General features: G+C 34.3%; 1 protein-coding gene across 1 annotated transcript in view; it reads right to left on the bottom strand.

Moving 5' to 3' along the window:
- LOC140058800 (copine-8-like) overlaps nt 1-21,484 on the bottom strand; it is a 39,326-nt gene that overhangs the window by 8,960 nt on the left and 8,882 nt on the right. The window contains exons 5-22 of the mRNA XM_072104542.1: nt 21,401-21,429; nt 18,148-18,210; nt 17,995-18,054; nt 15,301-15,332; nt 13,769-13,849; nt 11,676-11,761; nt 11,479-11,515; nt 10,367-10,494; nt 10,042-10,125; nt 9,791-9,837; nt 8,814-8,888; nt 7,575-7,622; nt 7,200-7,306; nt 6,466-6,612; nt 6,077-6,152; nt 5,722-5,804; nt 2,257-2,348; nt 1,701-1,882 (exon numbers count right to left, since the gene is read on the bottom strand). Of these exons, the coding sequence (XP_071960643.1) occupies nt 1,701-1,882; nt 2,257-2,348; nt 5,722-5,804; nt 6,077-6,152; nt 6,466-6,612; nt 7,200-7,306; nt 7,575-7,622; nt 8,814-8,888; nt 9,791-9,837; nt 10,042-10,125; nt 10,367-10,494; nt 11,479-11,515; nt 11,676-11,761; nt 13,769-13,849; nt 15,301-15,332; nt 17,995-18,054; nt 18,148-18,210; nt 21,401-21,429 (1,457 nt within the window). The remainder of the gene's footprint in view (nt 1-1,700; nt 1,883-2,256; nt 2,349-5,721; nt 5,805-6,076; nt 6,153-6,465; nt 6,613-7,199; nt 7,307-7,574; nt 7,623-8,813; nt 8,889-9,790; nt 9,838-10,041; nt 10,126-10,366; nt 10,495-11,478; nt 11,516-11,675; nt 11,762-13,768; nt 13,850-15,300; nt 15,333-17,994; nt 18,055-18,147; nt 18,211-21,400; nt 21,430-21,484) is intronic.

Below are 21,484 nucleotides of genomic sequence, written 5' to 3'. Positions count from 1 at the left end.
TTCTCGGATTAACGGGCTATTACAGAAAATTTGTACAGAACTATGCCGATATTGCTAAGCCATTGATTGATTTAACTTTAAAGAGTAAAAGTAATACCGTTAAGTGGAATGAACAATGTGAAAATGCCTTTGTAACTTTAAAGAAACGACTTACTGATGATAATGTATTAAAAGCCCCAAATTTTGATAAGATATTTATATTGCAAACCGATGCCTCAAATTATGGCATAGGTGCAGTGCTGAGCCAAATAGATGGTGAGGGTAATGATTATCCCATTGTGTACTTAAGTAGAAAGTTATCTGTACATGAGCAGAGATATTCTGTGCCAGAAAAAGAGTGCCTCTCTATTGTTTGGGCTATCAATAAACTTAAGTATTATCTGTATGGTTGTGAATTTCAAGTTCATACTGACCACCAGGCATTGAGATGGATGGACTCAATGAAGGGTGCCAATGTTAGACTTATGAGATGGGCTCTGTTTTTACAAGGATATAAATTTAAAGTTATTTACAAGAAAGGATCATTAAATGGAAATGCAGATGGATTAAGTCGTGCATAAATAATATTATAGAGGTGTTATTAGTAGATAGTTTAAAGTAAAATGGTTTTAAATGTTAAATTTTTGGAAAGATTGACACAATCTTTTTCCCAAAAAGGGGAATGTCATATTATTGATGTTGTGATTCTCTGTGATTAGAGAAGGATGCTTTAGTCCACGTCCGCCTTATTATTAGCCAATCAAAATCGTGTAAATTTCGGAGGGAAAATGTTATCCTCCTCTGAAGCCTAAAATTTGCATATCCTGTATAAAAGTAGAATGTAATAGATATTAGGAGAGAAGAGAGAATAAGGTCAGAGTAGATAAACGAGAAGAGAGAATAAGATCAAAGTAGATAAACGGAAAGATGATAAAGAATATAATAAGGCTTGACTGGTAGTGGTAGAAAGATGTATTAATCGAATTACAAGGAATAAAAGTTCTAGTTGAGTTAAATATACTTTTTGTATGAGTTATCATTCAGTGACAGCTGTCTGTGTACGTTGCGTGGAAATATATACGCCTGAGAAAGCTCGGAACGACAGCTGTGTACGTCGAGTGGATATACGCCTGAGAAAGCTCGGAACCAACTAAGATAAATTCACTACAAGCCCAAACAGAAAACTGCTCTTACTCCAGCAAGTAATAGGCATGAGCCCAAACAGAAAACTGCTCTTACTCCAGCAAGTAATAGGCATGAGCCCAAACAGTAAACTGCTCTTACTCCAGCAAGTAATAGGCATGAGCCCAAACAGAAAACTGCTCTTACTCCAGCATGTAATAGGCATGAGCCCAAACAGTAAACTGCTCTCACTCCAGCAAGTAATAGGCATGAGCCCAAACAGAAAACTGCTCTTACTCCAACAAGTAATAGGCATGAGCCCAAACAGAAAACTGCTCTTACTCCAGCAAGTAATAGGCATGAGCCCAAACAGTAAACTGCTCTTACTCCAGCAAGTAATAGGCATGAGCCCAAACAGAAAACTGCTCTTACTCCAGCATGTAATAGGCATGAGCCCAAACAGTAAACTGCTCTCACTCCAGCAAGTAATAGGCATGAGCCCAAACAGAAAACTGCTCTTACTTCATCATTATTATACAATACAAAAAAAAAACTAAGTAGTAATTAATTAATAATGTATTTATGGTTTTGTTTCTTACCACAGGAAAGTCATGCGATATCGCTCCGTTGGGAGGAAGTTTAGCTCCAAATCCAAACACTGGGAATAGCTTATCTGTGTCGTATTCCTTGATAATTGTGCCGACTGATTGAATAGCTTGTTCGTACTGGTTTGGCATGTGTGGGTTTATGTGGTGTAATGATTGCGGACTGTGTGGAGCACCTGCAGAAATAGAGAAGCATAAATAGAGAAGCATAAATCACTTGAAGGCATCTGTTCAAACAAGCCATGTTTGAGGTTGATGGGTGCTTTTTATTTCTGTCTTGCTAGCCTATCTGACGTGTATGCATAGACACAGCAACACAGACTTTAATGTGAGATTTCCATACCAACCACATCAACTGGATTTAGCACAAGCATTTGGTACTAACTACTATGTTTAGCAATAATTTGACTTTTAAAACTACTAGTAACAAATTGACATATTAACAATTTTAGTTGGATTGGCCTTGATCTAAACAGGTTGATATGATCAACCTTGGAACTTATTGTTAATAAGATACCAGTAACAATTAGGCAGGATTATATTGACATACCATTGGAAGCAGAGAAGTTTATAGCCACCACAAAACTTAGTTTCGTTCCACCATGAATGAAATCCAAAAATAAATATAATAATATAATATAACTTTATTGAACAGACGCTTTTAGAACAGCGGCACACGTTTTATGACGGTGCGTTCATAAGTTTAAAGAAAAAAAGGAAAGGAAATGAATTATACAATAGTGAAAAAGTACAACACTTAACTTTTGATGGAGTATAGGTCTATATAAGTATATTTATTTATTATTATTATTATTTATGTTCTTGTTAATACTGTATTATTATTATGAACGTTAATTGTAATTTATTTACAGTGGTACTATTTTTATTATTATTTATATTTCCTAATTATTTTTATACTTTAGTCTTATTTTTAGAATTTTAATAACATTTTTATCTTAGAAAAATCATGATTTATGTTTTGAGAGTTATAATGAATATAAATTTTAAAGAAGAAACCTCCATGTAACAATTAAGTGTTGTTTACAGTGATAAAATAATTAATAATATGAAAGGCCTAAAATAAACCAAACTTTGCATTTGTAAAAATTAACAAATTAAAGTATGAAGTTGAACATAAGAAAATAAACATTTAAAATCAAAGAATACAGTAAACACAAATAGTAATTTAAAAGATTTACAGAGATGTACACCAGTCTTTCTCTGCAACATTAAATACAATATATAGCGAAAATTAATAAACAAAATTATAAAGCAACAATGCAAATTAGCTCTTTTTTAACTCAGATCTTTTTTTCCAGGCAACTTTAAGAAAATTCTTACAGTATTTGTCAAATGCTGTCAAGACAGCTTTACTAGGATCCAAGTAAACTATATAAGTAGTTTTTCCATTAACATCAGCATTTATAAAATGTTCCCATGTTGCAGACTCATCCAAATTTTCAAGGTCATTATTTAGCTTAACTAATTGGATCAATTAAATAAAAAATGTTGTACATTTTCTATTTCACCACTCTGACATAAAGTGCAGTGGCCAGATATTTCTTTAGACCATTTACAGGTTCGTCCATCTAGAGGTAAAGTGTTGGATCTTAATTTAAATTTTAAGCTTGCACCTGTGAAATTGGTTTTATCAAGAAGATAACTCTCAAGGCTAGGACTTTCTTTTAGTTTGGAGTAATCTTCAAGGGATGACTTTTGGTTTATATTATTTAACCAATCCAAAGTGTATGCATCTGCAACATGATCATCTATGGTTTTAACAGAGAATGAATTAAAAGTATAATTTTCAGTATCAAAAACTTGTTCAAACATATTTAAGTCTTGGCATTTATCTAAAGTTTCTTTACATAAAGCTAAAAAGTTGTATTTTAAAGAATCAAAATCACTGTTAAGTTGAAACATGCAATGGAGTGAAATATTAGGCCATCTATTTACATTCATATTTATAACACGTTTGAGGTATTTGATTTTAGTAATTTCATGTGTTTTTGATAATGGACTCCACCCTAAATCACCATATAGTGCTTGTTGCGGTGTGCATCTCGGAGCTTTTAGCAGGAATCTGGCCATTTGTAGCTGTAATTTTTCTAAATTGTAAATATCGCTTTTTGAATTACAGTGCCATACACCACATGCATAGTTAATCGAGGGAAGTGCAATTGTTTTCCATAGGATATTCCCGAAATAGACCCTATTGAAATCATCAAGATTTCCTATTATACCTTTAATATATGCGATTAAACGATTTCCTTTTTGGATAACATGTTGGTAGTGACCATGCTCTTTTTGATTTGCACAAATTATTACACCTAGATATTTATAATTGTTTACCTCAGTTATAAATTCATCTCCAATTTTCCATTTTTTATCACGATTGACACGTTTCCCAGTAATCATTACATTAGATTTGTCATAATTGAAGCTTACCTTCCACTCCTTTGCATATTTCCCTGCAATATCTAGCATTTTTAACATTTCAAATTCCTTATTAGCTAGCAAAACAACATCATCGGCCCAAAAGAGGCCACCCATCCATGAACCATTCATTCTAACTCCTAAATCATTACTACGAAGCATTTTAACAAATTCATTTATGAAGATACAAAATAATATTGGGGATAAAACGCACCCCTGTTTTACACCCTTATTTACATTAAATTGATCTGTAAGATCATTCCCCATTCTAACGTTTGCTTTGACATTACTATACAAACATTTAAAGACCCCTTCCCTGCAATTTTGGACGTTTTTTGGAAAATAATACATATATATCACTTTAAAAACATTAAACCATGTCATTCCTTGTCTTAAATGTACGTTTTATGGTAAATTATGATAAAAAGTGAGAAACAATGCACTACCTAAGTAGCTCGCGGCGATCGACCTCTCGTGGACGGTCTTAGGCCTAGCCTAGCTAGGCTTAGTTTTGTAGGCCTAGCTGGTAAACATCGATAACGTACGAACATCGTACGCTAGCTATATACCTAGCCTGACGTTGTATAGTTGCTGCATTAATTGTCTTTCTATTTTTGCCAGACTCCGTTGATACAAATTGGGGAAAACCCAGTATTTTCGTTGAAAAGTTAGGAGTCTTCCATTTGTTTTGGCTTCACGATCGATCGAAAAGTGGGCGAATTACAGGTGAAAAACAAAAATATCAATCCGCGCGCAATGCATTTTGGGATTTATAGCGGGCCGCTATAATTATTAGAATCGATTTATTTTTCACATTTTTAACCGTTTAAAGACGAAAAAAGTTATCGCAATAGGACCATATAGTATTATTTTTACATTAAATATAGTTTGTGATCTTAAATTAGATCTAAAAAACGTAGGGAATGGGGCTTTAATGATTCACCAAACCTTTCCCCTTATTCCGGCATCCCACGCTGATTTTAATAGGCCTTCCCGCCACACACTGTCAAAAGCTTTTCGGAAGTCCAGGAAGGCTAGATATGTATTTTTCCCTTCTTTTGTTCGACATGTTAGAATAAAAATATGATCTTCACATCTATGTTGGGATCTAAAGCCTCCCTGGACTTCCGAGAGCAGATGTTCTTTTTCAATGAAACTAGAGATATGCATAGAAATAACTCTGTTAAATATTTTTGATATACATGAAGTTAGTGAAATACCTCTATAGTTGTTTAAATCTGCTTTGTCCCCTTTTTTAAAGATTGGAACAATTATACTCAAGTTCCATTCACTTGGGATCTTTTCAATTTGAATTAATTTGTTAAATAACTGCATTAGAGACATTAAATTGCATTACCACCATTTTTAAGAAGTTCATTCGTAATATTGTCAACTCCTGGTGCTTTATTATTTTTTGCAGCCAACAATGCTTCCCGTATTATCTGTAGATCCATTATTATATCTGTTAACAGGTTTTGATTATCATTGTTGTCATGAGTATTGTAAGATCTATTGTACAATTCATTAACTTCTCTGTTTATTAGATAAGAAAAGCAATCTTTATCTGTGTTAGGCTCACCAATACATTTTTTGTACACGACAACTCATCAGTGAGATCGTACCATATGTCTTTCCTTTCTTTTTACTCTTCTTTTTTGTTATCTAGAAAAAAAATATCCAGAAATATATAAAAAAGATCCTCTGGGAGATTTATTTTTCAAGATGGGCGACAAAAAGGCAAGGGTGACAAATGTAAGTAAGTTAGGAGAAATGAAAATGAAATATAAATGTACATAAACATTAAGATCTGTCTACACTATCAAACTAGTTTGACAAAAAAAAAGTGTGATGTGCCCAAATATAGTAGTGATATGCCTAAATATGGTAGTGATATAACATCATCATGTCCATATATGGGCACACTGAATTCATACCAAATATATATTATCTCTTTGACTTCCTTTAACAAATCGCCGCATGTTTGTTGTAAATTCACCAATCAAATCAATACTGTAAAAAAATATTTAAATATACATAATTAAATTAATTTAATAATTAAATTAATTTAATAACTAAATGAACTGACAGAAAAGATACAAAATATTAAATGCTTTACTTAAGTAGCCTACACTGTTTTAAGTATCATTTTCTTTTTTGTAGCAATTATTTCATTAAAATGTCCCTTTTAGCCTTATTATAATGCCTTGCAAACTCTAGGGTTTTACACAGGGGTGTCAACGTTTTGTATGGTGTGCATGTGTAAACTCCCGAGTTTTGTTAGCCAATGTAAGAGGCGTATTATATGAAAACCTCTTATTCTTACTTTCCATCTCCTTTCCAATTAAAACATTCAACTTTGATTGTCCTATCCAGATCGCCATCACACAAAGTTCTCAAAGGAACTCTAAAAGGTTTCCAGGTTGGATTCGGTGTGTTCTTTATTGCCTCTGTTCTATACACCTCTGTGAAACTGAAAACAAATAGTTAGTTATTAATGGGAAGTTTCAACAGATCTTAAAATAAAAAGTACTGTATTTTTATCAAAATAGTGCTCTAAATGTTCCACAAAACAAACTAATAGATGCAGTGTTTACATAAGTACTTGTGAATACTTGCATTTGCATATTAGTCTACAGGTTGTTGGTCCTATGTTTTCAATTCAATTCAATCCGGATTTTACAATACCAACCAAAACACATACATCACACATGCTAGACCCGGGGGACTCCAACAGCGAACTCAATCGCTTTTGATGGGACGTCCCAGCCAGTAGTAACAAGAACATACGAGCAGTTGTATCGTATTGATTACATGTATTATAATGGTGTACTTAAATGCGAATATATGTATATAATAAATACACTTGGTATCTTACTAATGTTTTTATTTGGTGTATATCACAATGGGGACCCATCAGAACGTAAATCCCGTTTGGCATTTAGAGGGTTATCCTGTAAGGTGTCAATAATAAAATCAATCAAGGAGGTGGTGAATTGGTTTTGTTGTAATGCATGTTGAAACTTCATATATTTCAATCATTATATTCCATTAATATACCTCATGTTTTCATTGCGTCTGTAGATTATAAGGTATAGATCAGATTTGCCAAACAAGACTTTCTTTGCTAATTTAAAACCCTGAAATTGCATCACTGCTTCATCCTGCTAGAAGATATATAAAATGTACTAAATATTTGGAATATAAAATACTGTATATTAAAAAAGAAAACCAGAAAAAGCAATTATTGTATGTGAGTAGTGGAGATATGAAGATGGTAGGTTAAATTTACTATCATCGCCATATTAGGTAATAATGACAACTATATAAGGTGATGTGATCACCATATTAGGTAATAATGACAATTATATTAGGTGATGTGATCACCATAATAATGAAAATAATATAATGGATAGATTTAATTAATAAACATACCTCTTGCTGTGACTCGACTCGGGACTCGACTACTTCCATTTTTTCAGTCTGTGAAAATAATTTAATGGATAAATTTATATAATAATATACTTTTCATAACATAAATTACATCTTTTGTTAATATCTGAGTAAAGTTTGCATTTTGTTATAATTTTCCATTTAATTGAGTAATTTGTTTTAGAGTCTTTAAGTGTCCATATATATTTACTGATTCTTAGTTTTTCGTTCCAGAATGAAGACGTACGGTTTCTGTATCTGGTGTAACCAGAGATACAAAAAAAGAAAAAAAGTGAAAAGCTAAATCAAAACGATAAAGTAAAACAGCCAGAAAAGTTAACAGAGCTTTCAGGCAACACTAGCCTTTCGTCAATGCAAGTGACATACATGTATTTTTATTTATTTTATTTTTATTTTATTTCAACAATATTTTATGAGGGTGATTCATCCAGCATAAGCTGATCATTAGGGACCCTCAAACAAAACAAACAGTAAAAACAAAATAAACTATAAAAATACAAAATTAAAGATAATAATAAATATATATATATAAATATACAGTAGGCCAACAATGAAAGAAGGATAAAAAGAAATAATATCAGAGAGAGAGAGAGAAACAGGTGTTTTTTCAAAAGAGATTTAAAGGAGAAGAAATTGTAAGAGTTACGAATGCTTAAAGGTAGAGAATTAAAGAAAGAAGGAGCATTGAAACTAAAAGAAAGTTTAAAGATTTCAAGGTAAGGACGAGGGATAAGAAGATCTCCTTTAGTAATTTGCCTAGTGTTCATACGGCCATTGGAAGTGACTTCAGTTAAAAGCTGACAGATAGTAAGTGGAGCAGAGTGATGTAGAGCTTTGAAAGATAGACATGCAAGCTGAAAGAGGTATCGTTCATGGAAGGGGATAGACTTGCCCCAAGTCTGTATTGTTTTTTTTTAAATTTATTTGTTTTTATTTCGACCGCGATTTTTGTCTGAAAATACAGACTTGTGAAACACGTATAGAAATCGATTTGCAGACCGCAAACATCCGATAAGAATGACGTAGGTTATCATACCGTATTTGGCTATATGGGGCGGGCGGTATGTAAATATGGATTTCGAATCAACCAATGATCATTTTGTTTCAAAATGTGACTGTGACTGTGACTCGACTACTTCCATTTCTTCAACAATTTCTCCATGATTGGTATGGTCAGTCTGTGAAAATAATTTAATGGATAAATTTAATTAATAAAAATACCTCATAATCCTCTTCAGGTGAGTCTACATCCATGGGTTCTTCATCACTCTCTACATGAGAATTGGGAAGGGCAGTCTGTGAAAATAATTTAATGGATAAATTTAATTAATAAAAATACCTCATAATCCTATTTTATAATTTATCATGCTTACAAACTAATTTGAGGCTTGGGGAGTGAAGTTAAAAGAGTTGTGAGTTACAACCCTGTCACTAGGTCAGGATTGAACCCTAGACCTTGGGATTGGAAGGCAAGCATGTTAACCACCAAGCTACAGCTCCAATACATTATTTTTCATTTTGGAGAGTAAATCAATATTTGTACCTCTTGAATTCCGTAAGGTGGCTGTTCTTCCTCTATTGGCTGTGGGCTGCATATTTCATTCCGTTCAGTCTGTAAAGCCTGGTTTCCATAAAATCGCTACACCGTTTCCATTGAAATCGCTACACGCGCAGATGTCACCGACGCGCATCGGGGAGGTCTCCCCGATTCATCGCAGACAAATCGGCAAAGTTCAACCATGTTCAACTTTGCCGATTTTGTCGGCGATGAGTCGTATACGCGTGTACCAAAGAATATTTAGCGCTCGCGTACTAGATCCCCGATAAATTCTAGCGTTTCCATAGAATCGCTACGCTCTGTCGGCGACAGCAGTCGGCAACACGGTGTAGCGATTTTATGGAAACCAGGCTTTAATAAATGTTCATACTAAAGATATCTCTTATAATTGGCGGTGATTTATTATTATGTTAATTTAATTGTCAATGAGATGATATTGTGTATTTATGAAATTAGTTTACACTCATTGAAAGATAACCTCCACATACATTACATTATAAAGTGCTTGGGTATTTGCTTCAGAGGGGTTATATTTTTAATTAAATGAGTTGTATCGATCTCCCCCTTTGAAAAAAAAAAATGAAATACTAGTTTATTTCAATCCTTCCTATATTTCAATCCTATATAAATTGTTATTTACCTCTTGTGTTCCAAATCCAATGGGATTTCCAAACGGTCTTGTTGTTCCTAAAAAGGAAAAAATAGCATTCGGTTATTTTCTGTCACGGAAAAGGACAAAAGCAAATATCCAAAACAGAAAGAAAGGAGTTGTATAGTACTGGTAAAATGAAGGGCAGTGGCTACAGCATGAAACAGTTAAAAACAGTTAAAAAAGCCAAGGAGACAGATAGCAAGATGAAAAATATCATTTAAAATACCAACAAGACACACCTGAGGATGTGATGTTCACTTCAGGGGTGGTTTGTTCAACACTTAAATCACCTTTCAATATATCTCCTTCTCTACACCGAACACCTATAATAAATGTACACAATAGTTGTACTTGCTTTCACAATTGTAGTAATTCCAAGTAGATAAAAAATAATAATATTATTCTGGATTTATAATAGCGCCTAATGTTGTAAAACCTAAAAGGGCTGAACATTATTGCCCCGGTTAAACATACTCCCATAATGCAGGTAGTAATTAGCACAACGTTGTGTCTTGATCTAACAACCTAACTACCACCACTGAGTACAAAAATGCAAATAAATACCTGTGCATCTAGGTATTTGTGAAGTAATGTATCGACCTGAACTTTCCAGCAGTTGATGTTCTGGCTGCAGTGTGGTGTTGGCTGGTAATGCCAGAAATTCATGTTCTGGCTGCGATTGGTCGTCATATCTTTATAATACAAAAAAAACATATTCAACTACAAAAAGAGGTAAAAAATATATCTATATATTTGTATTTAGTGTATTGCTTTCCTGCTGTGTGACGTACCTCTATACCGGCTGAGTGGTTAGACACCAACCGAATCCCCACGATTCCTTAGTGTCGTTTTTTTTACTCATTCGGAAGTTCGAGAGACCAGGTCTGAGTAGATATTATTTGTAGTTCACGGTGCTAGCATTGCTAAGAGGAGTGAACACCCGCTACATACATATACATATATATATATATTGTAAATATATTCCATCACTTGCACTGATGAAGGGCTAGTGTTGCCTGAAAGCTCGGCTAACTTTTCTGGCTGTTTTACTTATTGTTTTGATTTAGCTTTTCGCTTTTTTTTTTGTATCTCCATTGAGATCCAGCCACTGATACCCACAGCATTGTCATTTTTTCAGTAATTTGCCTTTGGATGTATATATATTGTAACGTTTCCCTGCCTCGTTGTTAGCGGGTTCGGCGTCGGTGTTATTCCGACGACGATAAGTAAGTAATATGACGTACAGAAGCACAAACTACAATCTGTTACGAATTCAGGAGGTGTTTTATTCTTTTCACAACTGATGTTACAGTACACAATAGAAATGATATTCGTATGCCCTACCTAATAATTGCGTGTAACTTCAGGTACAAAGTAATTCCTAGTATGGATTGGATCAGGTAATTTTTAAGCCTATGGCTTTTCCTGTTCAAGGTTGGAGCAGGGAGTTGTATTTTATTTTATTTATTTTACAACTCCCTGGTTGGAGCTCCACTGCCTCACATGTGGGTTTCTTCCTCCTTAAATTACAAATCCACCCACCAATCAGAAGCCTCCTAAGAGGACTACTCCATAACAATAAGAGGGGTATCAAAATCGTTACAATATATTGTATATACAAAATAGCTTCTGGGTTTATGCGAACATGCATGAAAATAAATTTAACCGCTACTTACTTCTTTATACTTGAAGCACCAGCATTCTCACATTTTTCTGAATAGAAAAGGTTTTAATTAAATTCAATAATATGTCTGAAAACTAGACAAAACTAAATTACTCTTGACATATAGAACTAAACAAAATATTTTGGTTTTGTCATACAAATTTAGCTTGTCATTTTTGGTAACTGTTAATTAATAAACAATGATAATACCATCTGATTGTTCAGAAGTAGCATCTGATCTGAAAGCCGCACTTGCCTCGGATCCCCCAAAGTCACTATCTGGTTCTTGATCATTTCTATAAGACAAAAAAACACCTAAAACATTTATTTTGGTTAAAAGTCGCAGTACATAATAGCCAGGTTTAAAATATAGGGTTCAGAAAAAATTATTTTAGAAAATAGTTAGAATATTGGATAAAGTAGATAAAAATTAGAGCAAATAAAAAAATTGGTTGTATATTATGTCAGAATGCAGGTTAGAGAGAGATAGCCTATTGTTATTGTAAAAAATTTCATTTTTTCTGCTCATTTTTTGTGCGTCGCAGATCTCTAAAACAGCAATAGCAGTTATGTTTTAACTTGGCCAGCAGATGCATGTATTTAGTTGTGCACCTGACCTTGGTTTAATTAAAATATCAACGTAAAATTCTGAAATTCACTATAAATTCAAAACTAACAGACTTTTTAAACTGAAACTTGGACAAATATATGCTTCATGTCAAGGGTCATCTTGCAGTATCATTAGCAAAATCTTGAAGTTTGGGTTTTTTGCATACGCATGCATTTTTGAAAGTTAAAAATGCTCAAAATCGATCTCTAATCAACTTAGAGCACATTTCAGGACATCTTAAGCAGTTCAAATTTTTACAAAATGTTTGTGTTGTGCACCCGGGGGGGTCACTTGCATATAAACCAAACAGCAGCCACTTCAAGACATGAGGCACTTGCGCTACCTGTTTTACTGAAAAATACTACGGACTTGAACTACCATTTACCAAATAAAAATCCAGTGTTCTCTAAAAAGACGGCAGAAACAAGGCCACGCCAGAGAGGGCACAATATTTGTACTGGTTCCCGGCATGATCTGCGCATGGCCAAAGAGACCGTTCATGGCAAAATCACGAACGTGTTTTGACAACAAGTTTATCGCTCGTCCGCGCGGTGCATGACGACGATGATCACGAGTCAAGAGTGGTCACAGTTGAATGATTTTGTCCTAGGCTATGTTTCGTGTTCTTCTGCTGATGCGAAAACTCTAGGCCTATTCAAAGGTATTTAGTGATGGGCTTATATAGCCGGGCTTATAGCATCCATTATGCTAAAATACCTGCAAAATTTGGCGATAAATCGTGACATTTTGACACGGGTGGGCGGGCCAGGGACTTAAACTACTAATTTCACCCTGTCATTTCCCACACTTGTGCTACCAACTCTCCATAATTTCCCACATTTGTGCTACCAGGCCCTCGAAAATATACCCGTAAATGCGGCACCTCCTCGTATGGAAATATTTAAGAGTGACCCCCCGGGGTTGTGCACATACTTTTGCTCACACAGCTTGTACGCAGCTTAGAAAGACAGTTTTTGCACTTGAATTTTGTTCTTTATACCTTTCATTTGTTAGGAATTATCACTTAAAAATAATGACACAGTACATTTGCAAGTCAAAATTAAAAAATCGTGCGCTTGAAAATTCTTTTCATTTTGAAAAAGTCATATTCAAGCAATCAAACAAATGTAAGTGGCGTAAAATAAAAACTTATCGTCAGCTAAACGGTTTACTATGCCAATTTTGTTAACTGTCGACATTGCTTTTTTGATCGATGCTATGCTGTTTGTACAATTGTTGTGGTGCAGCAACTTGACTGTAACAATACTGTATACCCATTAATAGCATGTGCATGTTACGATGCGCTGCGCGATAGCCTAACTTAGTCAGTGTATTGCTGCAATGCAATAATGTACTATGCACATGTTGCATAGAAATATATATCATTACATGCATTAGCAAGCATGCTACTTGCTACATGCTTACATGCATGCTACTTGCTACATGCTACATGCACATGCATGTTATAATACTATCAGTATACACCAAGCAACATCACCACTGAACTAGGTCAAGGTCAAACAAGACAACTTTGAATTATTTTACTTTTACTTACTGAAAATTAGTGTCTCATGTTATCTACAGTAATTAAATAAAAAAATGTTATTGCTGACTTACCAAATTTTGAATGTAAAATAACTGTATAATATACTTTTCATTAGCTCTCAACAATACAAAGTATCCAATAACTTACCCAGGTATCTGACGGTTTTTTGGAAAAAGTCTTGGGAGACCAGAATCCTCAACAAGAGAACTTAAACCGGCATGCTCCTCACTACAGCATAATGAAAACAATTGTACAATTATGTTTAGAAAATTGACCATCCATATATGACCAGGTAGGTATAAATACCAAAATTAGGGACTGTCTGTATATGAATTATGTATGTACAGTCAACTCTCCCAATAACAAAACCTTTGAGATGGCCTAATATGTATGGTAAGTTCCCTCGAAATGTGTAATAAATAATAGAGACAATTCTGGTATTGGGAAAGTTGACTATGAGGATATAATTAGGCTTGTAATAAAAACTGCAAAACAACAAACAATAATAGTAAACAGGAATATGCATTTGTATATTAATTGTTTTTAAAGTCCTTTTTTAAACCTACAGTGATGATAACCATTATTTGACGTTAAATTAAAAAGTTATATAAAATAATGGACTAATAAATTGTTGTAACCAGGAAAATTCAGAGGTCTGATTTAATTTAACGTCCAATAATGGTTATCATCACTGTAGGTTTAAAAAAAGACTTTAAAAACAAGAAAAATATTATCTGAATAAATGAAATGATTAAAGTAGTAAAACATAGTGTATAATTATATATTGCACTGCAGTTCTTCCAAATATTTGAGTTGACCTAAACTACCTAACTAAATGCAATTTAAAAGCTGAAAAGAATTTTGGCGGTTGAGAACATTATGATTTTGGTTGAGGGTCTAATATTGTATTTTGAAAAAGTTGACAGATGTATGTATGTTCTTAAGGCACATACTGTAGGCCTACTGAGGTTAAAAGAACAAACAACAAGTGCATATATCCAAAAAGTAGTAAAGTGTTTTTTACCTATTTAACACACAAACATTCATTATTTTGTATTTACAAATAAAAAGTTAAAATTAATTAATTTTCAGGTATTACATATTTTTAGGTATTATATCATGAAATGTACATTAAAAATGTCAAAATGATTAGATTTTGAAGATCACATAATATGGAATAACAATATAGGCAGAATGATGGTTGGGTACACTGCAAACTCACACCCAAGCAGGAGAGGTAAGGTTCTTGGTAAGTTCAGAACACTACACAGAAATTCATCAAATTTAATACAAATGTAAGTGAAATTAGTATAAACTATGAATTAAACAATGTGGGAAAAATAGAGGGTTGCAATGAAAATTACCTTTGAACGTCGTTTGGTCAATAGTCTTTAATTTGAAAGGAGAATATCACAAAGTCCAGTATAACAGAAATATATATATAGCATAAACCTTAATGCTATGTTGTACTCCCTATTTACATATTAGTCAACAAGATAAGCTGATATTATGTATTTGTTATAACAATTCATGAGAGTTGAAAAATTATTCAAATTTTCAATAAATACAGTATTTATTGTTTTCAGTTTACAGAAATGCCCAACAAGCAGATGTAAGGCAGTTTTCTTGTCATAGAAGAACATTTCAAATAGAACTCACAGTATAGTATGTATACTTACTTTAACTCGGACATGGTTATTTTCTCCAAAATCTGAAAAAAAAAACATGTAATATTTCAGTTGTGTCAAAGCATACATGTACAACAAAAGGCAAACCACATTGCGATGAAAAAAGCCCCAAGGTGTTGTAAATATGTTCGCCACATATTTTAAAATATAATTCATTCAACAAGGCTGCAGATAAAATACATTTTATTAGCTAAAAATGGTCCCTGCACAAACCCAACTAGGTCTCTTCATTCATAAACTGGCATAACGTAGCAGTGCGGTGACGATGCAATATTTGCACTCTTGGCTCCGCCATTATTTTAGTTGTAGATAGGCTAACGTAAAATGTCAAATTAACTGTTTGCTAACATGAAATTAAATCACAATACAGTACCACATAAAAGTGTCTTAACTATTATCAATCACGATAGTTAGATATTTATTGCTAGCTAGTACGTACAACAGTGTTAAAAAGCAAATTTTTTTCACCACAACTTGACTGCACTGTGCCTCAAAACATAAACTGTGCCATGTGATTATCGGATCCCAGCGTTTCCAGCGATAAAATTTAATTATGCCGTAGCCTGTCTCAAATAAATTGGGAAAAAATAATGCCAAATCCCCAAAAACAGCACCACCAACGGTTGCATGTCTAAAAAACGTCTGTAAAACCCCAACTGACACAAAATAGGGCCTAAAATTGTATCCCCATGTCATTCAAAATGTATATTTTTAGTTTTGTTTGTAATAACTAATACTAAAAATTCCCAATATCTGGGGTGCAAAAATGATAATTGCGAATGCCACCAACACTAAAACACTTAAAATAGGAAATAAAATATATATTATTATTAAGTGTCTCCAGGACCTCAGCTCACAATGGTTGGGGCTGAGAAATTTTTAAAAATAGAGCTGCTCGATGGCACTTAAGATGAAATAAAAATGTATAAGAGTCTCTAGGACCTCTGCCCACCATGGTCACTGACTGGTGGGGCAGAGGTAAGAACATTTGGGAAAATAGGGCTGCTACGATGCAAATGGGACCTAATTTGAAATATGGGAAACAAATTCTCTAGGAGACAAATTTGTTTGTGGTAGAAAGTTTAAAGATTTCAAGGTAAGGACGAGGGATAAGAAGATCTCCTTTAGTAATTTGCCTAGTGTTCATACGGCCATTGGAAGTGACTTCAGTTAAAAGCTGACAGATAGTAAGTGGAGCAGAGTGATGTAGAGCTTTGAAAGATAGACATGCAAGCTGAAAGAGGTATCGTTCATGGAAGGGGATAGACTTGCCCCAAATCTGTATTGTTTTTTTTTAAATTTATTTGTTTTTATTTCGACCGCGATTTTTGTCTGAAAATACAGACTTGTGAAACACGTATAGAAATCGATTTGCAGACCGCAAACATCCGATAAGAATGACGTAGGTTATCATACCGTATTTGGCTATATGGGGCGGGCGGTATGTAAATATGGATTTCGAATCAACCAATGATCATTTTGTTTCAAAATGAAAAAGATCGAGTAGGCCTACGTACAGTGTTGAATGTACGATCGAGACTGTTAAAATATGAAATCGTGTTGCCAAGTTGTTTTGTTTATTAATTGTTTAGTCCTTAGCCTAGGCCTCCTTCGTAGGTCCTACTCAACCTGCCAAATAAAACGCCAATAAGGTAGGCCTACATAATACCACCACCGGCACACAACAGGATTCACACACAACAGGGCTACACCACTACACAGAACAGGACAGGTCTGGGTGGGAATTAAATCAAATTATCTCCGCGTAATATTAAATCAGGGAGATGTAAATTACATCTCCCTGATTAAATGATCCATATAAAATCCTTTCTAGCCTTCAGAAACTTTCATCAATGTACCCAAAGTACACATTGTCTAAACGTAACATAGCGCATGCGTACCATCTTAGTTGTTGAGTCTTTGAAATTCTGAAATATGAATATTAAAATAGTGTACGAGTGAGTAGCCAATCGCATGCAGCTGAAACTAGTCAACCGGATAATCTATGCACCAAGAATTCTTGGTGTCAAACCACGTGGCTTTTGCGTGTTTCCCCAGACGGAGTATCCAAACTCAAGTAATACACGTATGAAACGCCATATGTGCAAAAATATTTATATTTTTACTAATATTAAGAAAAAACTCCGTCTGGAGCCCAGACTAGGAAGGGGAGAGTCTTAGCACTGGAAAAGTCATGAGGAGAGAGATGTGTAGTGGGAGATAGATCGAGTAGTAGACGGATAGCTTTATTCTGGATTTTTTTAGGTTTAGTGGTAGAAGGTTTAGAACCCCAGACAGAGCAGCAGTAGTCAAGTCTAGAAAGGAAAAGTGAATTGTACAGAAGATGAAGAGAAGATTTGTTTGTAAATTTAGAGGTACGTTTGAGTAAGTAGATAATAGAATTGAGTTTTTTACAGAGGGAAGATATGTGAGATTTCCAGGTTAGAGTATTGTCAATTATGATTCCAAGGTGTTTGTGAGAAGCAGATTGAATAGGAGAATCATTAAGAGTTAGGGTGATAGAGTTAGATTTAAGTTTTTGAGAAGAGCCAATGAGCATGGATTTAGTTTTTGAGATATTGAGTGTTAGTCTGTTAGATTTTAGCCAGGTAGAGAAATGAATTAGAGCATTATCACCATAATAATGAAAATAATATAATGGATAGATTTAATTAATAAACATACCTCTTGCTGTGACTCGACTACTTCCATTTCTTCAACAATTTCTCCATTATTCAGGTCAGTCTGTGAAAATAATTTAATGGATAAATTTAATTTAATAAGCATACCTCATGCTCAACACATGTTTTATTTTGAATAGTAAATAAATATTTGTACCTCCTGAATACTGTATGGTAACTTTATAGGTTGGGGTCCGCATCTTTCATCCTGCAAAACAGTCTGTAAATAAATGTTTATGTTAAAGTGTTTTAATTATTCATTTCTACTAATTTGAATTTACAATCATTGAAAGATACAATCCACACACACACACAATACATATATATATAATAAATAAAATAACAGCAGAAAACATGGTTACTTCATTGTTTTAATCGCTACAATATATATTGGTCAAGGGTCGCTGATGTGTAGCATGACTCTCTTTCCGAGCTCTGATACTTTTCAACTTTTTACCGATAATTTTCATTGATTTTACAAGAATACAACATTCGAAGTGACAGAGATCCGTTATGTTATGCAGTTTGTTTAATATTGTGGTTTTTCAAGTGATAATTTTTGTAGGCCTAAGTAAGGCCAGTGTGTTAGCTGCACCACAGGAACGAGCTAACCAACAACACAGCGGTTACGGTCAGTTGAATATGGCGCATGTGTATCGTTCCATTGTTCGCGAAAACAAGCTTAGCTATTCTAAAGCTGAACTACTATCGCTACGTTATCAAACTACAAACCAAAATCAATACTCGGATATTATTATAAACAAGATTATAGCATTCAACAATTCAGTTCTATTAAAGAAGAAATGGTTTCGCCGTCGCCGAGGAAAACGAGGAGGGAAGAACAGTAGGAGGCCACCCAGTTGTGATGTTTACACATGTAATCTTCAAAACTCATGCCCCGTTATTATTGGAAATAGACCGTTCAATCAAACAAGCCGAATTCAAATGATCAATTCGGACTACACAAATACCGGTATTCACTTTGAACATTTAAGGTATCTTTCGCGTTCTATTACGGATTACACCCGAGATCCACATCTGTCTTTCGCTACAGTGAATACGCAGTCCATCCGCAACAAGATTGGTGAATTTATACATCACATCACAATAAACGATTACGATATTTGTACGGTCACTGAGACGTGGTTATTGGAGAATGATGATGCACACAGGGCAGACCTCAACACATGTGGCTATACATTTCTTGATAAACATCGCATAGACAGACGCGGAGGAGGAACAGGAATTATATTACAGGATTGTCTAAATGTCAATCAACTTAATTCAGGCGCAAAATCGTCTTTTGAATTTTCCGAATGGAATTTCGTGGACACAACCCTACACACCACATTCGTTGTCATCTATCGCCCGCCTTACTCCACCGTCAGACCCATTAGTACTGCCACCTTCTATGATGAATTCGCAGAATATGCTTCGGATATTCTATCGTTACATAGTTCTGTAATATTTTCGGGTGACTTCAACATTCATATGAACAGCAGCAATGACCCGGATAAAATAAAATTCCACGATGTACTTGAGTGTTTAAATCTTGATCAACACGTGTCTTTCCCAACACATCGTTCGGGAAATACTCTTGATTTGCTAATAACGAGGGGTAAGGACACTCTTTGTGTTACCGAGCCCGCTTCAAATTATTACATCAGTGACCATTGTTTTGTAGAGACTATTTTATCGAAACCAAAACCGAAATGTTACCGTCAAAAGAAAAAGTTTCGAAAGATAAATAAAATAGATCACACAAACTTTGATGAAGCTTTGTCTCAAGTAGTTATATCATCAACGAATATCGATGATAGACGATTTGGCAAATCACTACAACACTCAACTACTTGCTCCTCTGGATAAGCATGCTCCTATTGTTGAGAAAACTACCACTGTCAGAAGATTGTTACCTTGGTTTGATGACGAGGCTAATGTGTTGAAGAAGCAACTTCGTCGTGCTGAGAAGACCTTACGGAAGTCTGCCACCGACGAAAATAGGTCAGCTTACAATGATCTACGCAATTCATACAAACGTTATCTTCGTTTAGCCAAGTACGAATTCATTAAGGGTGCTATCAAAGAAGCTGGCAACAACTCAAAAAAGCTTTACAAGATCGTGTTTGAGCTCATTGGTAGACGTAAAAATAACCCACTTCCACCACATGAAACTGATAAACAGTTAGCAGACGACTTCATATCTTACTTTATGGGCAAAATAGAGAAAATACGAGAGGAATTGGAACACTTCCCTTTGTATGAACAAGAACGGTGGGTGATAGAGTTAGATTTAAGTTTTTGAGAAGAGCCAATGAGCATGGATTTAGTTTTTGAGATATTGAGTGTTAGTCTGTTAGATTTTAGCCAGGTAGAGAAATGAATTAGAGCATTATTAAGATTCTGTTCAATTAGTTTAGAAGAGGAGTTAGAATAGTAGATGATGGTATCATCAGCATACATGTCAACATGTAGATTAGAGCTATTAGAGATTAGAGAAGATGAAAGGTCGTTAATGTAGATGGAAAAGAGAAGAGGACCAAGAGTTGAGCCTTGAGGAACTCCAGTAGAAAGAAAACCAGAGGAAGAAAGATTTTTTTTCAAAAAGAACTTGTTGAGAGCGATTAGAAAGATAAGATCGGAGCCAAGAGATAGTTGGAGGAGAAAATCCATAGTAGGGTAATTTAGCAAGAATATTATAGTCAATAGTGTCAAAAGCTTTTTTGAGATCGATAAAGATAGTGCCAGTAAGTTTCTTATTATTGATATTGTGAAGCCAGTTATCATATGTTTTGGTGAGAGCAGTAAGGGTAGAATGTTGGGGACGAAATCCAGATTAGGAGGTAGATATTAAGTTATTAGAGTCAAGGTAAGAATAGATTTGTTGGGAAATAGATTTTTCAATAATTTTAGAGCAAAGGGGAAGGATAGAGATAGGCTTGTAGTTGTTTAGGTAATTTCTTTTGCCTGATTTAAAGATAGGAATAACTTTAGATGTTTGAAAGCAATTTTATTTTATTTTATTTTTAACATATTTTTTCGGCCTGATTTTTTCAAAACTCCATGGTCGGAGTATAGTCGACCCCCGGATTTTGCAATTAAAATTTTCCCACAAAGTCTTGACCTATACTCCGGAAAATACGGTAGATGACTTTTGTTTATTTATCGCCAAACGCGAGTGTTGCCACACGAAAATTACACAGTCAATATCATCGTACTCGAGAATTTGCTGGATTTTATATGTTTAATGACAGGGACACGATAATTACGCGAAAATTACTCAATCAAAATCATCGTACTCGAGGATATATATACGATTTACGATCCTCACAGCGGTAGTCATGTGATGCAGTTTCAACCAATCACGTTCACGTATTTACATAGGCTATGTAATATAAATTTGTATTTACCGCTTGTCTTCCAGGCGTACATCTTATTCCTAAAAAGGAAAAATAGCATTTGGTTATTTTTTGTGACTGTGAATATAGTATTGG

The sequence above is a fragment of the Antedon mediterranea genome, chromosome 9, assembly GCF_964355755.1.
Source record: "Antedon mediterranea chromosome 9, ecAntMedi1.1, whole genome shotgun sequence".
Lineage (NCBI taxonomy): Eukaryota > Metazoa > Echinodermata > Crinoidea > Comatulida > Antedonidae > Antedon > Antedon mediterranea.
Note: the sequence above shows the minus strand (reverse complement) of the source record. Positions and strands in the feature narration are given on the sequence as shown.